General features: G+C 39.6%; 2 protein-coding genes across 5 annotated transcripts in view; one reads left to right on the top strand and one right to left on the bottom strand.

Moving 5' to 3' along the window:
- The window catches only part of cUnh22orf23 (chromosome Un C22orf23 homolog), a 10,012-nt gene extending 1,169 nt beyond the window's left edge, over positions 1-8,843 (top strand). The window contains exons 1-7 of one of the 2 annotated variants that reach the window (XM_084317855.1): positions 388-432; positions 680-772; positions 1,358-1,420; positions 1,968-2,135; positions 2,510-2,641; positions 4,106-4,206; positions 4,627-8,843. In XM_084317855.1, the coding sequence (XP_084173981.1) occupies positions 712-772; positions 1,358-1,420; positions 1,968-2,135; positions 2,510-2,641; positions 4,106-4,206; positions 4,627-4,752 (651 nt within the window). In that variant the 5' untranslated portion in view covers positions 388-432; positions 680-711 and the 3' untranslated portion in view covers positions 4,753-8,843. Of the gene's footprint in view, positions 1-387; positions 433-679; positions 773-1,357; positions 1,421-1,967; positions 2,136-2,509; positions 2,642-4,105; positions 4,207-4,626 lie in introns of those variants that run through there. The other variant, XM_084317854.1, reaches the window with a different exon arrangement.
- Positions 8,844-10,442: 1,599 nt separating this feature from the next.
- Positions 10,443-12,668, bottom strand: part of micall1a (MICAL-like 1a) — a 43,584-nt gene continuing 41,358 nt past the window's right edge. For all 3 annotated transcript variants that reach the window (XM_084319512.1, XM_084319514.1, XM_084319513.1), the window contains exons 14-16: positions 12,255-12,369; positions 12,097-12,143; positions 10,443-11,611 (exon numbers count right to left, since the gene is read on the bottom strand). In XM_084319512.1, the coding sequence (XP_084175638.1) occupies positions 11,472-11,611; positions 12,097-12,143; positions 12,255-12,369 (302 nt within the window). In that variant the 3' untranslated portion in view covers positions 10,443-11,471. The remainder of the gene's footprint in view (positions 11,612-12,096; positions 12,144-12,254; positions 12,370-12,668) is intronic.

Raw genomic sequence — 12,668 nt, 5'->3', positions numbered from 1 at the left:
AATGAGGAGCCTAACAACTGGGATACATGATTGTGTTGGCAGCAGACAACAGGGCCAGCAGTGGTCACTATATAGCTTACTTGTATGTGCACTTACATAGAGGCAAGCAATATCAGTGAAATATCATCTTAAGTACCTAGTATTTTACAAATAGATGTGGGATGGTTTATCCTCATCATAAACCATCCCACATCTATTACCATATAAACCATTATACTCACCAAACTGTTCATTTCCTTTTTACTTTCATATTGATACATGTATCTAGTTTCATATTTCTGTAGCACTGATACCTCTGGCAAAAAAATACTCAATGTCCCCATCTAGTGGTCAATAAAGTTGTTACTAAAGAGTGCATGGTTGCCATAGCAGCTTACTGTTGCCATAGAAGACACTGCCATCCTATGCGTTTTTACAAATTGGGAAACGAAGGTAACTAGTTTAGCTCATGTTAAATGTACTCAGGATTTGAATTTAAATCTTTGATATAGTCTATTTCAATTCATAATAATAACTTTTTATTTAAATTTGATAAAGTTGACGTTTTATATGAGGCATAGCATTAGCTATGTCTACAAGCCATCAGAGCTCTGAACTAGCAGCTAACATTGATGCCAGACTATCATTCATTCGATTATCATAAGTAGGATACGTTTGCAAAGTGAAGTTTGTTTCTCAGTCCACACCACAGGGATTAGACAATAGTTTGAGATGGAGAGCTCTGCACCAGGGAAGACTCAGTACAGCAGAAAGACCCAGGATATGCTCAAATGTGAGTTGTGATCATGTGTTTGTTCACACTGTACTATGGAATGGTATGTGTGCTACACAGTGCATCTGTGTGTATGTCAAGGTTATTATAGTTAACTAAATCTAAAATAAAAACGACATTGTGTACTTATAAAACGAACTAAAATAAAATACAATTAGGCCTATAGAGATAATGTCTTTAGTTAGAGGAGGTATTGGTGCATAATAATGTATTGAGACTGGGAGGTCTACATGACTGTGAGTCAATTGCCTTCACAAAGTGATGTTTGTATTACACAATCTGAATTTATTCAATCTTGCCCTTGACAAATGCCCTCCATATTATAGTAAATAAAACTAACAATAACATTTTCAAACAATAAAAACGAAACTGAAACTAGCAAACCCACTCTGGACACAAACTGAAACTAAACTGAATTGAAAACAAAAATAAATAAAGAATAAAATAAAAAATGTAAAACAAATTAAAATTTGAAATCTACAATAACCATAGTGTACTATGCACACAAGTGTGTTGGTGTGTTTTTTTGTTTGCCAATGTTACATACAGACTAACGGATTCACAAACACCTCTCTTGCTGCACAGTGATGATGCAAGAGTCCAGGCTCACCAACTTCCAGCAAAGACAAATCAACGAGTGCCTCAAGAGTGAGTCTGGGACCTTGGAGCAGAGTTTGGGGACTAAAAATGGATCCAACTCTTCATTCACTCCTTAAATCTGTCTCATGAATGTTAAATAGACTTAAAGGAACACACCAACATTTTGGGAAAGTAGCTTACAGTCTTCTCCAGAGAGAGACAAGAAGATAGATACCAGTTTCCTCTCTGTGCGTTCAGTAGAAAGCTATCTGGCTGCACGTTAGCCTAGCTTAGCACAATGAATGGAAGCGGACATGGCCGGTTAGCCTAGGCATTGTCCAACTAACACCTCTCCCGAAGGCTAACCGGTCATGTCCGCTTCCATTCATTGTGCTAAGCTAGGCTAACATGCAGCCAGATAGCTTTCTACTGAACGCACAGAGAGGAAACTGGTATCTATCTTCTGGTCTCTCTCTGGAGAAGACGGTAAGCTAATTTCCCAAAATATTGCCGTGTTCCAAAGTTTAGACTATTGCTCTTACTCAACATACTTTGCTCCATTCAAATCCATTGAAAAATCTGTTAAACATTGTCGTTTATCTCATCATCTCCCCAGAGGGAGAAGCGTTGCCTCTGACCTGTAACCCCACGTCATCGGCTCCTCCCCATAAGTCCAAACCCAAAATCACCAGACCGCCATCAGTGAAGCCCCTGAGGCGCAGCGCTGAGGACTGTCGTTCTGGGGACAGCTACACCAGAGAAAGGTTCCGCCCCGGTGCAACACGTACGTTCCTGAAACCTTATACCAATCTGTCTGACAATGTGGCGATAATAGACCTTTAGGTCTTAGTTCACTGACAGCAGGTCAGGGCCATCTACCCTTTCCATTATTTAAATGTTTTTATGCATTTTCTTAATTCTTAAATCCTTAATTCTCATTACCATAAGGGGTCTCTCTTCATTTCAAGGTGCAACTACACATGAAATACTACATGAAAATGTATTTCATGGATTTGAATTATATCACCAAAAAAGCCACTGTTAGTAGCATGATTACGCTAGGTTCTTTCATTACTGCAAGACATATTTAAATATTAGACCAAGGCTCAGAATTACACATTGCCCTTCATTCCCACTCTGTTTCTCTTCCTCCAATAGGAGACCTGGAGAAAGAGAAGAGGAGGCTGCAGAGTATCCTGGCCACGGGAAAGGAAGAGCCTAAACCTACACACAATATTCTGCTGGATCAGTGTCCTGGAGAGATTGAGCAGAGGGACAGGTTCCAAGAGGGTGAGGTTGAACACGGAGGGATAGATGGAGGACAGGTTCCAAGAGGGTGAGGTTGAACACAGAGGGATATATGAAGGACAGGTTCCAGGAGGTGGATAGATGGAGGACAGGTTCCAGGAGGTGGATAGATGGAGGAAAGGTTCCAAGAGGGTGAGGTTGAACACAGAGGGATAGATGGAGGACAGGTTCCAGGAGGTGGATAGATGGAGGACAGGTTCCAGGAGGTGGATATATGTAGGACGGGTTCCAGGAGGTGGATAGATGGAGGAAAGGTTCCAAGAGGGTGAGGTTGAACACAGAGGGATAGATGGAGGACAGGTTCTAGGTGGATAGATGGAGGAAAGGTTCCAAGAGGGTGAGGTTGAACACAGAGGGATAGATGGAGGACAGGTTCCAAGGGGGTGAGGTTGAACACAGAGGGATAGATGGAGGACAGGTTCCAAGAGGGTGAGGTTGAACACAGAGGGATAGATGGAGGACAGGTTCCAGGAGGGTGAGGTTGAACACAGAGGGATAGATGGAGGACAGGTTCCAGGAGGTGGATAGGTGGAGGACAGGTTCCAGGAGGTGGATAGATGGAGGACAGGTTCCAGGAGGTGGATAGATGGACAGGTTCCAGGAGGTGGATATATGTAGGACGGGTTCCAGGAGGTGGATAGATGGAGGAAAGGTTCCAAGAGGGTGAGGTTGAACACAGAGGGATAGATGGAGGACAGGTTCTAGGTGGATAGATGGAGGAAAGGTTCCAAGAGGGTGAGGTTGAACACAGAGGGATAGATGGAGGACAGGTTCCAAGGGGGTGAGGTTGAACACAGAGGGATAGATGGAGGACAGGTTCCAAGAGGGTGAGGTTGAACACAGAGGGATAGATGGAGGACAGGTTCCAGGAGGGTGAGGTTGAACACAGAGGGATAGATGGAGGACAGGTTCCAGGAGGTGGATAGGTGGAGGACAGGTTCCAGGAGGTGGATAGATGGAGGACAGGTTCCAGGAGGTGGATAGATGGAGGACAGGTTCCAGGAGGTGGATAGATGTAGGACGGGTTCCAGGAGGTGGATAGATGTAGGACGGGTTCCAGGAGGTGGATAGATGTAGGACGGGTTACAGGAGGTGGATAGATGGAGGACAGGTTCCAGGAGGTGGATAGGTGGAGGACAGGTTCCAGGAGGTGGAGGTTAATAGGAGGTTAATAACAGTGATAGATGGACAGGTTCAGAGGCACAACAACAAACAAATAATAATCTCATTTTATGTTTAGATGGCAATAAAAAAGATCATATCACATATGGTGAAAACATGTTTCATACCAGTGTTTAAAGCAAGTTATTCGTTTTGATTTTTTTTATTCGTAACTGTAAGTAACTGAAAGTGAACCATATTCACTTTCTACGTAGCACAACTCAGATAAATTCATTACAACTTGAATCTAGTTTACCATCATTCTCACATCTGTTTCCTCTGTAGTTCTGGACGAAATAGAAGAAAGAAGAGGGTTTCTGGCAGATATGACAGCATTGGGCAAAGGAAAGCACTATCATAACCTCATCAACTCAGAGATATCACAGGTAAACATGCCAGTCAACACCAGCTGAGGTGGTGTGGGTTTCACCAAAGCACTGCAATCATCTTTAGTCCGTTGACTTATCATGTAACATTGAGGACACATTGTGATGCAAAGCATTCTCTTGGATTGAACTGGTCTTGAACAAAGTGCCATGCATGTGAGCCACCACTAGGGGCAGAGTGGCTAATCATGAGTGAATGAATGAACGAACATGTGACAGCGAGCGACAATGCAGGTCTAGGGTGTTTTGCATCTAAAAAAAAAAAAAAAAAAACATCAATTTACCAAATCCAACACTATTCTCTATTATCATTTCAAAGCACTTGTAATTTATGGCTGAATTTAGCCATTCAGCTAATTTATTTAATCTCTCTCCTCAACACAAACTTGTCCATCTATTTATCTCTCAACTTGTATGCAGAAAATCCGGGAGCTGGAGGTGATAGACAAGGTCCGCAGTGCTGAGATGAGCAGTTTGATAGGAAGACATCTGAACAGGACTGAACAACCGATCTGGATGAGACAGAAGCATGGAAACGACCAGTAGCTACAGGACATAGTAGTATATCTTCCACTCTTGTACACCGGCTTTACTATTCTTTGGTGGAGTGTTTCTTTAATGTAACAGTACTGTATGCACTGGAACACATCCACATAGCCTGCATGGCAGGAATGACCATGTTACCAGGCTGTGAGATACTGTGGTTATGCATTAAATACACACCAAACGGATTGCATTAATTTATTTTATTCCTCTGCCTCCCATTACAGTATTTCTATGCAATCCTGCTGTTGTGGTTTTAGGAAAAGTGTATACAGACACTATCGTAGCGCTGTGGAAGCCCTTGGTTTCAGAGGACAGGCACAGAGGACACAAACACAAACACAGACACTTAACACAAACAGAAGTAGCCATTTCAAATGGAGGACAAAAACAAATAGGGACAGTCTAAATGGCAATTACAGAGAAGGAAATCACATCGACATTCATAGTAACACAACAACTTAACAAACTGCAATTAAGAAATGGCACTATTACACACATTGATCTTGAGAACATCAACAGCCAAGGTTGATTGATTCTATACATTTTAAGGCAAACATAAGACAAAGGACACACAAAAAGGCATGGTAAAATATAAATTAAAGGTTTGCATATTCAGGTATTTCATGGATAGTTAAAACTATTAGAAAGTGATAATTCACTACCATTGTTAAAATATATCCAACTTTTTAAATGTTGCTTATTGCAACTTTAAGTTCTACTGTTATTTTTGTTACATCTGAATCTAATCGGATATCTACAGTGTAGTACTTAATTAATCCCGTCTTTAGACCATATATTTTCTAGTCAATACATTTTACATTCAAAATATTTCCTTAACTTTCTTTACCATCACACACAAAAAAATCCTACAATTATCCAATGATTTCAAAATAGTCTTTGATGACGTACGGCGATGTATACTAGACCTCGGACACCACAACAACATGATTTCTCTCTTAATTCCTCGTTGAATAGATTATAAACACGGGGACTACAAACAATAACATCGTAGCAGCTAGTAACACACTCCACCGTAAATCTCAAGGACCGAAGAACTAAAAACAAACCATTTTTTTTTTTCATCAGTACAGTACCACAGGTTCAAACCAGACATGACTTACAGTGCCCTCAAAGATTATTGGCACCCTAGGTGCTTGTGGACAAAAAAGCCTGTGATTTTTTTTTATAAAATAGTCATTTATATATATAATATAAATATAAAAACCATTTCCTGTGCGATTTCTCCATTGACTTCCATAGTCAAATTAGATAGGAAAAGGTAACTGAAATTGCATCCATCTATACTTTCACCTATAGTGGCAGGAGGGAGATGATTTATATCGTCTTTGAACCACCAGGGACTGGACAACTTAACACTTAGAACTCAACTACATGACCCATACTGTGTTTGAGTGTTCTGGTGGAGAGTCAGTGCACCTAAAGAACCATTAAGTCCCATTCAAATGCATTGAAGGGCATTAGTCTATGCTTTTGTTATAGGAAAGACAAAATACAACAAAACCAAGAGTTCCCAAAGACTATGACTAACTTTATGAAAAATAAATTGAAAAGATCTTTAACAGAATATCGACTTTGCTAATGACTGTGACATGCATGTTGAGAAAAAGTATTACAAAATAATAAACAAAATATGAATGAAAAAAAATAGGCTTTTCTTTTGAACAATTTTAACTGAACTAACGGTTAGATTATTGAGTGTAAAGATTAAGATGATAAAAGAAAATATCACCACCCATTATGTTAACATGTACCAAGAATTCTTGAGGGCACTATATTCTCTGATAACGGTCAACAGACCACTCGAGAGGCAATACCCAGGGGCATGACCCATTACAGACATCCTTATCTTGTGCAGAGCAAGAGATATCGAGGGGAGTGTAAGTCACGATCCAAACCAAAAGTCATAGAAACGCATGGATATCAGGGTTGGGACAAACTTAAGTTCCAATTCAGTTCCAACTGCTTTTCAATAAATAAAAGAGATTAATTCCTAACAATTTGTCCAACAGAGTGAATTGCATGTTTTATAGTGATTGGCTTTCTTGGAATAATAGATCACTTATTCAGTGGTTCTCAATATTTTTCAATACACACACTAGAGATGTGCATCTTCACTGGCCTTACGATTCGATTCGATTCGATTAAGATTCAACTGTCCACGATTCGATTCTACGATGCATCTCGATGCAGCTCAATAATATATTACATCTTCAATTTTATATCTATATTACTGCACATGGCCAGATACATTTACTTTTATTTAGAAAGTTCTTAAATCAGAATGTTTTATACATAAACAGATTGTTTTTAGTAATACTGTGCATGAGCATTACACTAGAGGTTCCAGTAGTAGGCAGCTTGATTTGCCAGGTCCAAAAACCAACGCTTAAAGGAGATCTTTTATTTTTAGAGCATTAACTCTTTGGAATAACCTGCCTCAAAACCTCTGCTGCATTTACAGTAGATTCACTTTTCAAAAGAATCTTAAATTGTATTTAACACTGTAAAGTATTTATTATTTTGTTTTGTTTCTGTGGTTGTATGTAATTTTTGCCATCTTAATTGTTAGTTTCATTATGCATTGTGTGTTGAGTACTGACTTTTAATAATTTTGTTTTGCAATAATAATTGTTTTTTTATGTTTTTTTTTGTGGACCCCAGGAAGACTAGCTGGTTGCTATGGCACCAGCTAATGGGGATCCGTAATCAAATCAAAATCAAATCAAAATAAATATCTTTACTAGTGTTGCATGATACAGATACTAGAAAGGTATCTCGATACCCAGCTGTTAAAAATGGTTCAATACTATTTTTATTAGAATAGCCTGATGCTGTATTTTCTATGAGTTGAGTGGATGCATGACCAGAGCACTAGCTTTAATAATACAATAATAATAATAATAATAATAATAATAATAATAATAATAATAATAATAATAATAATAATAATAATAATAATAATAATAATAATAATAATAATAATAATAATAATAATAATAATAATAATAATAATAATAATAAATAATAATATATTTTATTTGTAGGGCGCTTTATAGTTGTGGAGCAAATCCCAAAGCACTACATTGTAAAAGAACATAAAAGCTAGCAAGAGAGTACCGGTACATATTTTTATTTATTTTAATAATCGATTATGTTCTGTCACTGCATCGATGCAGAATAGTCAACGTCTGCATTGCGATGCATCTTAGAATCGAGAAATGTCCACACCCCAACACACAGCCTACATATATATATATATATATACATACCGGTATATATATATATATATATATATATCAGTGCATGTGAGCGGATCGGCGCGGGCGAGAAATCAGCTCTTCGCTCTGGACTTGACTTGACTTGACTAGACGGCTTGTTCCGCTCCGCTAATCGCTCATGTTGACCCCGCCCCCAAGTCGCTCTCCGCTCGCTCACCTTCATTTACGAATCAAGCGCTCTCCGCTCCACAGCTCGCTCGGCAGATTTTCTTTTTTGGAGCATGATGTAAATTAGCTTGATTTGACCAAACTACAACAGTCTACACCCCCTGGGCCCCTTAACAATCGTTTGTATTGAGCCGTATTGTAATTGTACCCATTCTGCAATGTTAAATAACGTAATATCCATTCAACTAGCTATACTAAGCGATGGTAGCTAGCCTAACCACAATGCTATGGTCGCTGCCATTCACGTTAGCATGTAAGCTAATAACAACAATGGTGGAATATATTTTTGTCTAGCAGGATGTGAGTGACGGTTCACCCATCTCATTGGTTGAAAATGGCCTTCATGTTTGTACATCGCCACCTGTTGCTTTGGCATTGTACTACATGTATATTACATCAGTGTTAAACCACTGTGAGCGGCCCGGAGGCGTCTATATTAAAGGCAGCCCAAGAGTGCTTCCGCATTGGCGTTTTGCGCTCTGATTGGCCGAGCGAGCGCATGCACATGAGCCGCGACGCGCTCCTCTAGCCAGGAATTGAAACTCCGTTTAAACTCCAGAGAGCGAGGCTGAAAATCTGCAGTTCTTGCTCCACTGATGGTAGCCGAATCCCGGATCCGAGTTTTCTGATGAATACCCCCAAAATATGGAGGTCCCGAACGCAATTAAGTATTGATTACGCCGTAACGAATCATTAAAAAAATATACCGTTAACTGGAGTATGTTGTTTCTTTACATATATGTTGGATTAGAGAATTGGTTTGTCATGACAATCCAATAAAAAATTGCGATTTACCCGGTGGTACAATGAACGGTGGGGCTGGGCTGGGGCGCGTGGTGCTCCCAGGCGGCGGTTGACCGATGGCGATGCCGAGGACGAGCGCGCGTCCGTGGGGAGCACCGCGCGCCCCAGCCCAGCCCCACCGTTCATTGTACCACCGGGTAAATCGCAATTTTTTATTGGATTGTCATGACAAACCAATTCTCTAATCCAACATATATGTAAAGAAACAACATACTCCAGTTAACGGTATAATTTTTTAATGATTCGTTACGGCGTAATCAATACTTAATTGCGTTCGGACCTCCATATTTTGGGGGTATTCATCAGAAAACTCGGATCCGGGATTCGGCTCGGAGCGGATTGGAGCGGAGGAGAACTCTCGCTCCGGAAGTCGCGCCGACCCATTTAAAAACCCACTCCGCCGCTCACTTCAAAACCACCCGCGCCGCGTGACACATGCACTATATATATATATATATATATATATATATATATATATATATATATATATATATTAGGGCTGTCAAAGTTAATGCTTTAACTTGAGATTAATTTAAATTATTTAAAGCATTAAAATAAATTAATCTAGATTAATCTATGGAGTGAAAAATCTTCAACATTCTGAACTTTCAGCAGTATATTTGCTTGTGCTTTTTTTGCATCGACTCATGCACCTTTTTGAAAATCATCTGACATGAAGATGGAATACATTTTTGTTGTTAATATGATTTATATTACTGGTAGTTCATACAAGACATTATCGTCCTCTAAGCCAATCTGTATTTAACATAGGCCTGGATTGTTTTTATTTCTGTTAGCGCCGCGGATATAAGAAAGAGGTCTAGCTGAGTCAATGTTGATGGTTTTGTTGAACATTTGTATTTCACAGGAGAGAAAATGTATTCAAAGAAAGCTATTAAAATAGTCTTTGAATCTAAATATACTTTCTTTGTGTTGATTTTACATTAATTCCATGATTTTACTCAAGTAAATATCTGTTACAAGCTTCGGTTTTAAGTAGAAAATGCTATTTTTAATCTAGATGAATTACAGAAAATGTTGAGATTAATTAGTTAATAATTTTTTTTATCTATTGACAGCACTAATATATTGTACAGAGCTTTGAAAATGGTTAAATGTATTAGCATTTTAAATAAATACTACACTGTGGTGACCAGACATGGACATAATTCACACACGGAACTGTGGTTGGGAACTCTGGTTCCGCACGGACGTTATACACTGTGGCTATACTGTTATACACTGTGGCTATACTGTTATACACTGTGGCTATACTGTTATACACTGTGGCTATCCGACTCCCATCTCTCAGCAACACCATCGATATTGTCTCCCCCCCCCCCCCCCCCCTACTGGTCTCTTTTCATTCAAGCATTAAACCTGAGGTTCCTCTGATTTATTTATTAGGTCTCAGTTAACACTTAAAATTTTATTTAAAAAACAAAACTATCTCATGCTTTTATTTTGAAGGCAAAAAAGCCAACCTCAGTAGATGTGTGCCTTGTCATAATTTCTTGTTATTGGCTTTGTAATGTGAATGATATTAATGTTACCTGGAACGCTCGTCAGCCTTTCAGCTTTTTAGGTTTTTCTCTCTCTCCCTGGTTGGATAGCTAACATAATGTAACGCTAACTAGCTCGATATCACAGGTGATATAACTGATTTTGTGTGACGCAACCAAGCAACAGTGTTTGTATTGTATTGAAATCTGAATATATTTTATATATATATATATATATATATATATATATATATATTTATATTTCATCTCCACGCGCTCCGCCCTGCAGGGCCGCCAGTTTGAGAACCACTGACCTATGTAGTCTATCATTTTGCAATCATGTTGAAGAATTCACTTGAACGTGAATTGACCCCATCTCTGATAGGCATCGAGCTCTTTGTTAAAGGCAAAAAAAATAAAGGCCTATAAAAAAGGTAGAATCTGTGCAATGTAGCCTGAAGGCTAAATGGAAACGGTATACCTTATACGACAAATCACACGGGACAAAATTACAAACCGTTCCACTTCTGTTCCGTCTTGTGAAATGTACTTTAGCTTTTAAAGCACTTGAGTTGTTGTTATCCTATATCTCTTCCAATGCATTTAAACACAAAGGCAACTTAAAACACTGTATATAAACTTATTCTAAGAGGTTTATTTTCGTAGAAGCATGACACAGGGCAGGCGCAGGGAGTGGATTATGCGTTGCACGCTTCGAGTCTTTGACATAGCTGTTAGGCAATGGTTTCATCTTCTTGACCTGAAAATCGAACTCTCTCTCCGACCAATTTCCTTTTTTGTCAGTCTTGTGAAAACAGTGGAGTGTCCTGCTGCAGGGCACGGTGTTCCTCTTTCATGTAAACCCTTCAGTCCGTCCACCTGTCTCCCTGCTGCAGCTCTTGTCCTCTCATGTAAACCCTTCACTCCACCCACCCGTCTCCCTGCTTCAGCTCTTGTCCTTGCGAGGGCTCTGGCTCTTACCAGGCTCTCCTTTGTGGCTCAGCCTCTTCAGTACCTTCATGGGTTTGAACTTGCCTCCTTTTTTCTTCTGCTGCTGCCGCTCGCTGTCTGGTTCCTTCTGGAAGTCTACAAAAAAAAAGATGTTAATGATAAACTTGGGAATTAACTGAAGAGGGAGATGTCGCTATGAGGGAGAATCACTGAAAATTAGGGGTGTAATGGCACACAAAAACCACAGTACGGTACGTACCTCGGTTTTGAAGTCAAGGTTCGGTACGGGTTTTCGGTACAGTGGGGGAAAGTTTGGCATTCCATGTTCCACTCAGGGGTGATGTAGTGTGCAGTAACTAATTGTACTTGTAGGGCTGTCAACGAATATTCTATATTGAAATTAACAATCGACTTGTAAAAAAAGGAAATAATTATAATTATTATATTAGATTGTGAAAAAAACAGCCCCCGGTGGGCGGTTGTTAGTGGTTAACATACCGTTGTATTCGTTCGGTACACTACACAGCCGTTTGGTACGGTACGGTACACACTGAAACGGTTCGGTTCGGTATGGATACGTGTACCTTTACACCCCTACTGAAAATGTATACTGATTTTACCTTTTTTCTTCAGCATAGCTGCCACAAATTTATCCTCCTCTTCCTCCCTGTAGTAGCAGAAGGGAAAATAAGATTACTCGTACTTTTCAAGTATGACTTATCCATTACTACTGTCTGTACCAGGGTAGTACAGAAATAGCCGTTAGGTGACTGATTACCTCTGCCTGTCCTGGTCCATGCAGGTGATGATTTGGTTGCGCTGTTCAATGATGGTGACCAGCTCTGCCATCAGCTCCTGCTCCCGACTCTTGTCCTCTTCAGTCCACTCTTTCTCTGAGCCGCGGAAAGAAAGAAAGATCTGCTGGATTATTAAGTATCAGACGTGATGTTTTTTTTGGGGGGGGGAGACGGACGACTAACGTCTGAAAAGTCTAAATAAAGTAAAAGTATGATATATCTTTAGAATTTAGTATATAAAGTGTTAAGTGTAAGAGAAAAACTGGATCCCTGGAGCAGTTCTGTTTGAAACTAGAAATTATCTGTTTGGCTGTGGTGCGCCTAACATCTCCACCTTTACCATACAAGCATCCTCTAAGGGCAATGTTGGTTCACTTTGTTTCAAAGAAGCATCC

The sequence above is a fragment of the Notolepis coatsorum genome (genome assembly GCF_963971535.1).
Source record: "Notolepis coatsorum genome assembly, chromosome: 7".
In the NCBI taxonomy this organism is placed as follows: Eukaryota; Metazoa; Chordata; class Actinopteri; order Aulopiformes; family Paralepididae; genus Notolepis; species Notolepis coatsorum.
This window is presented reverse-complemented; position numbering and strand designations above follow the sequence as displayed.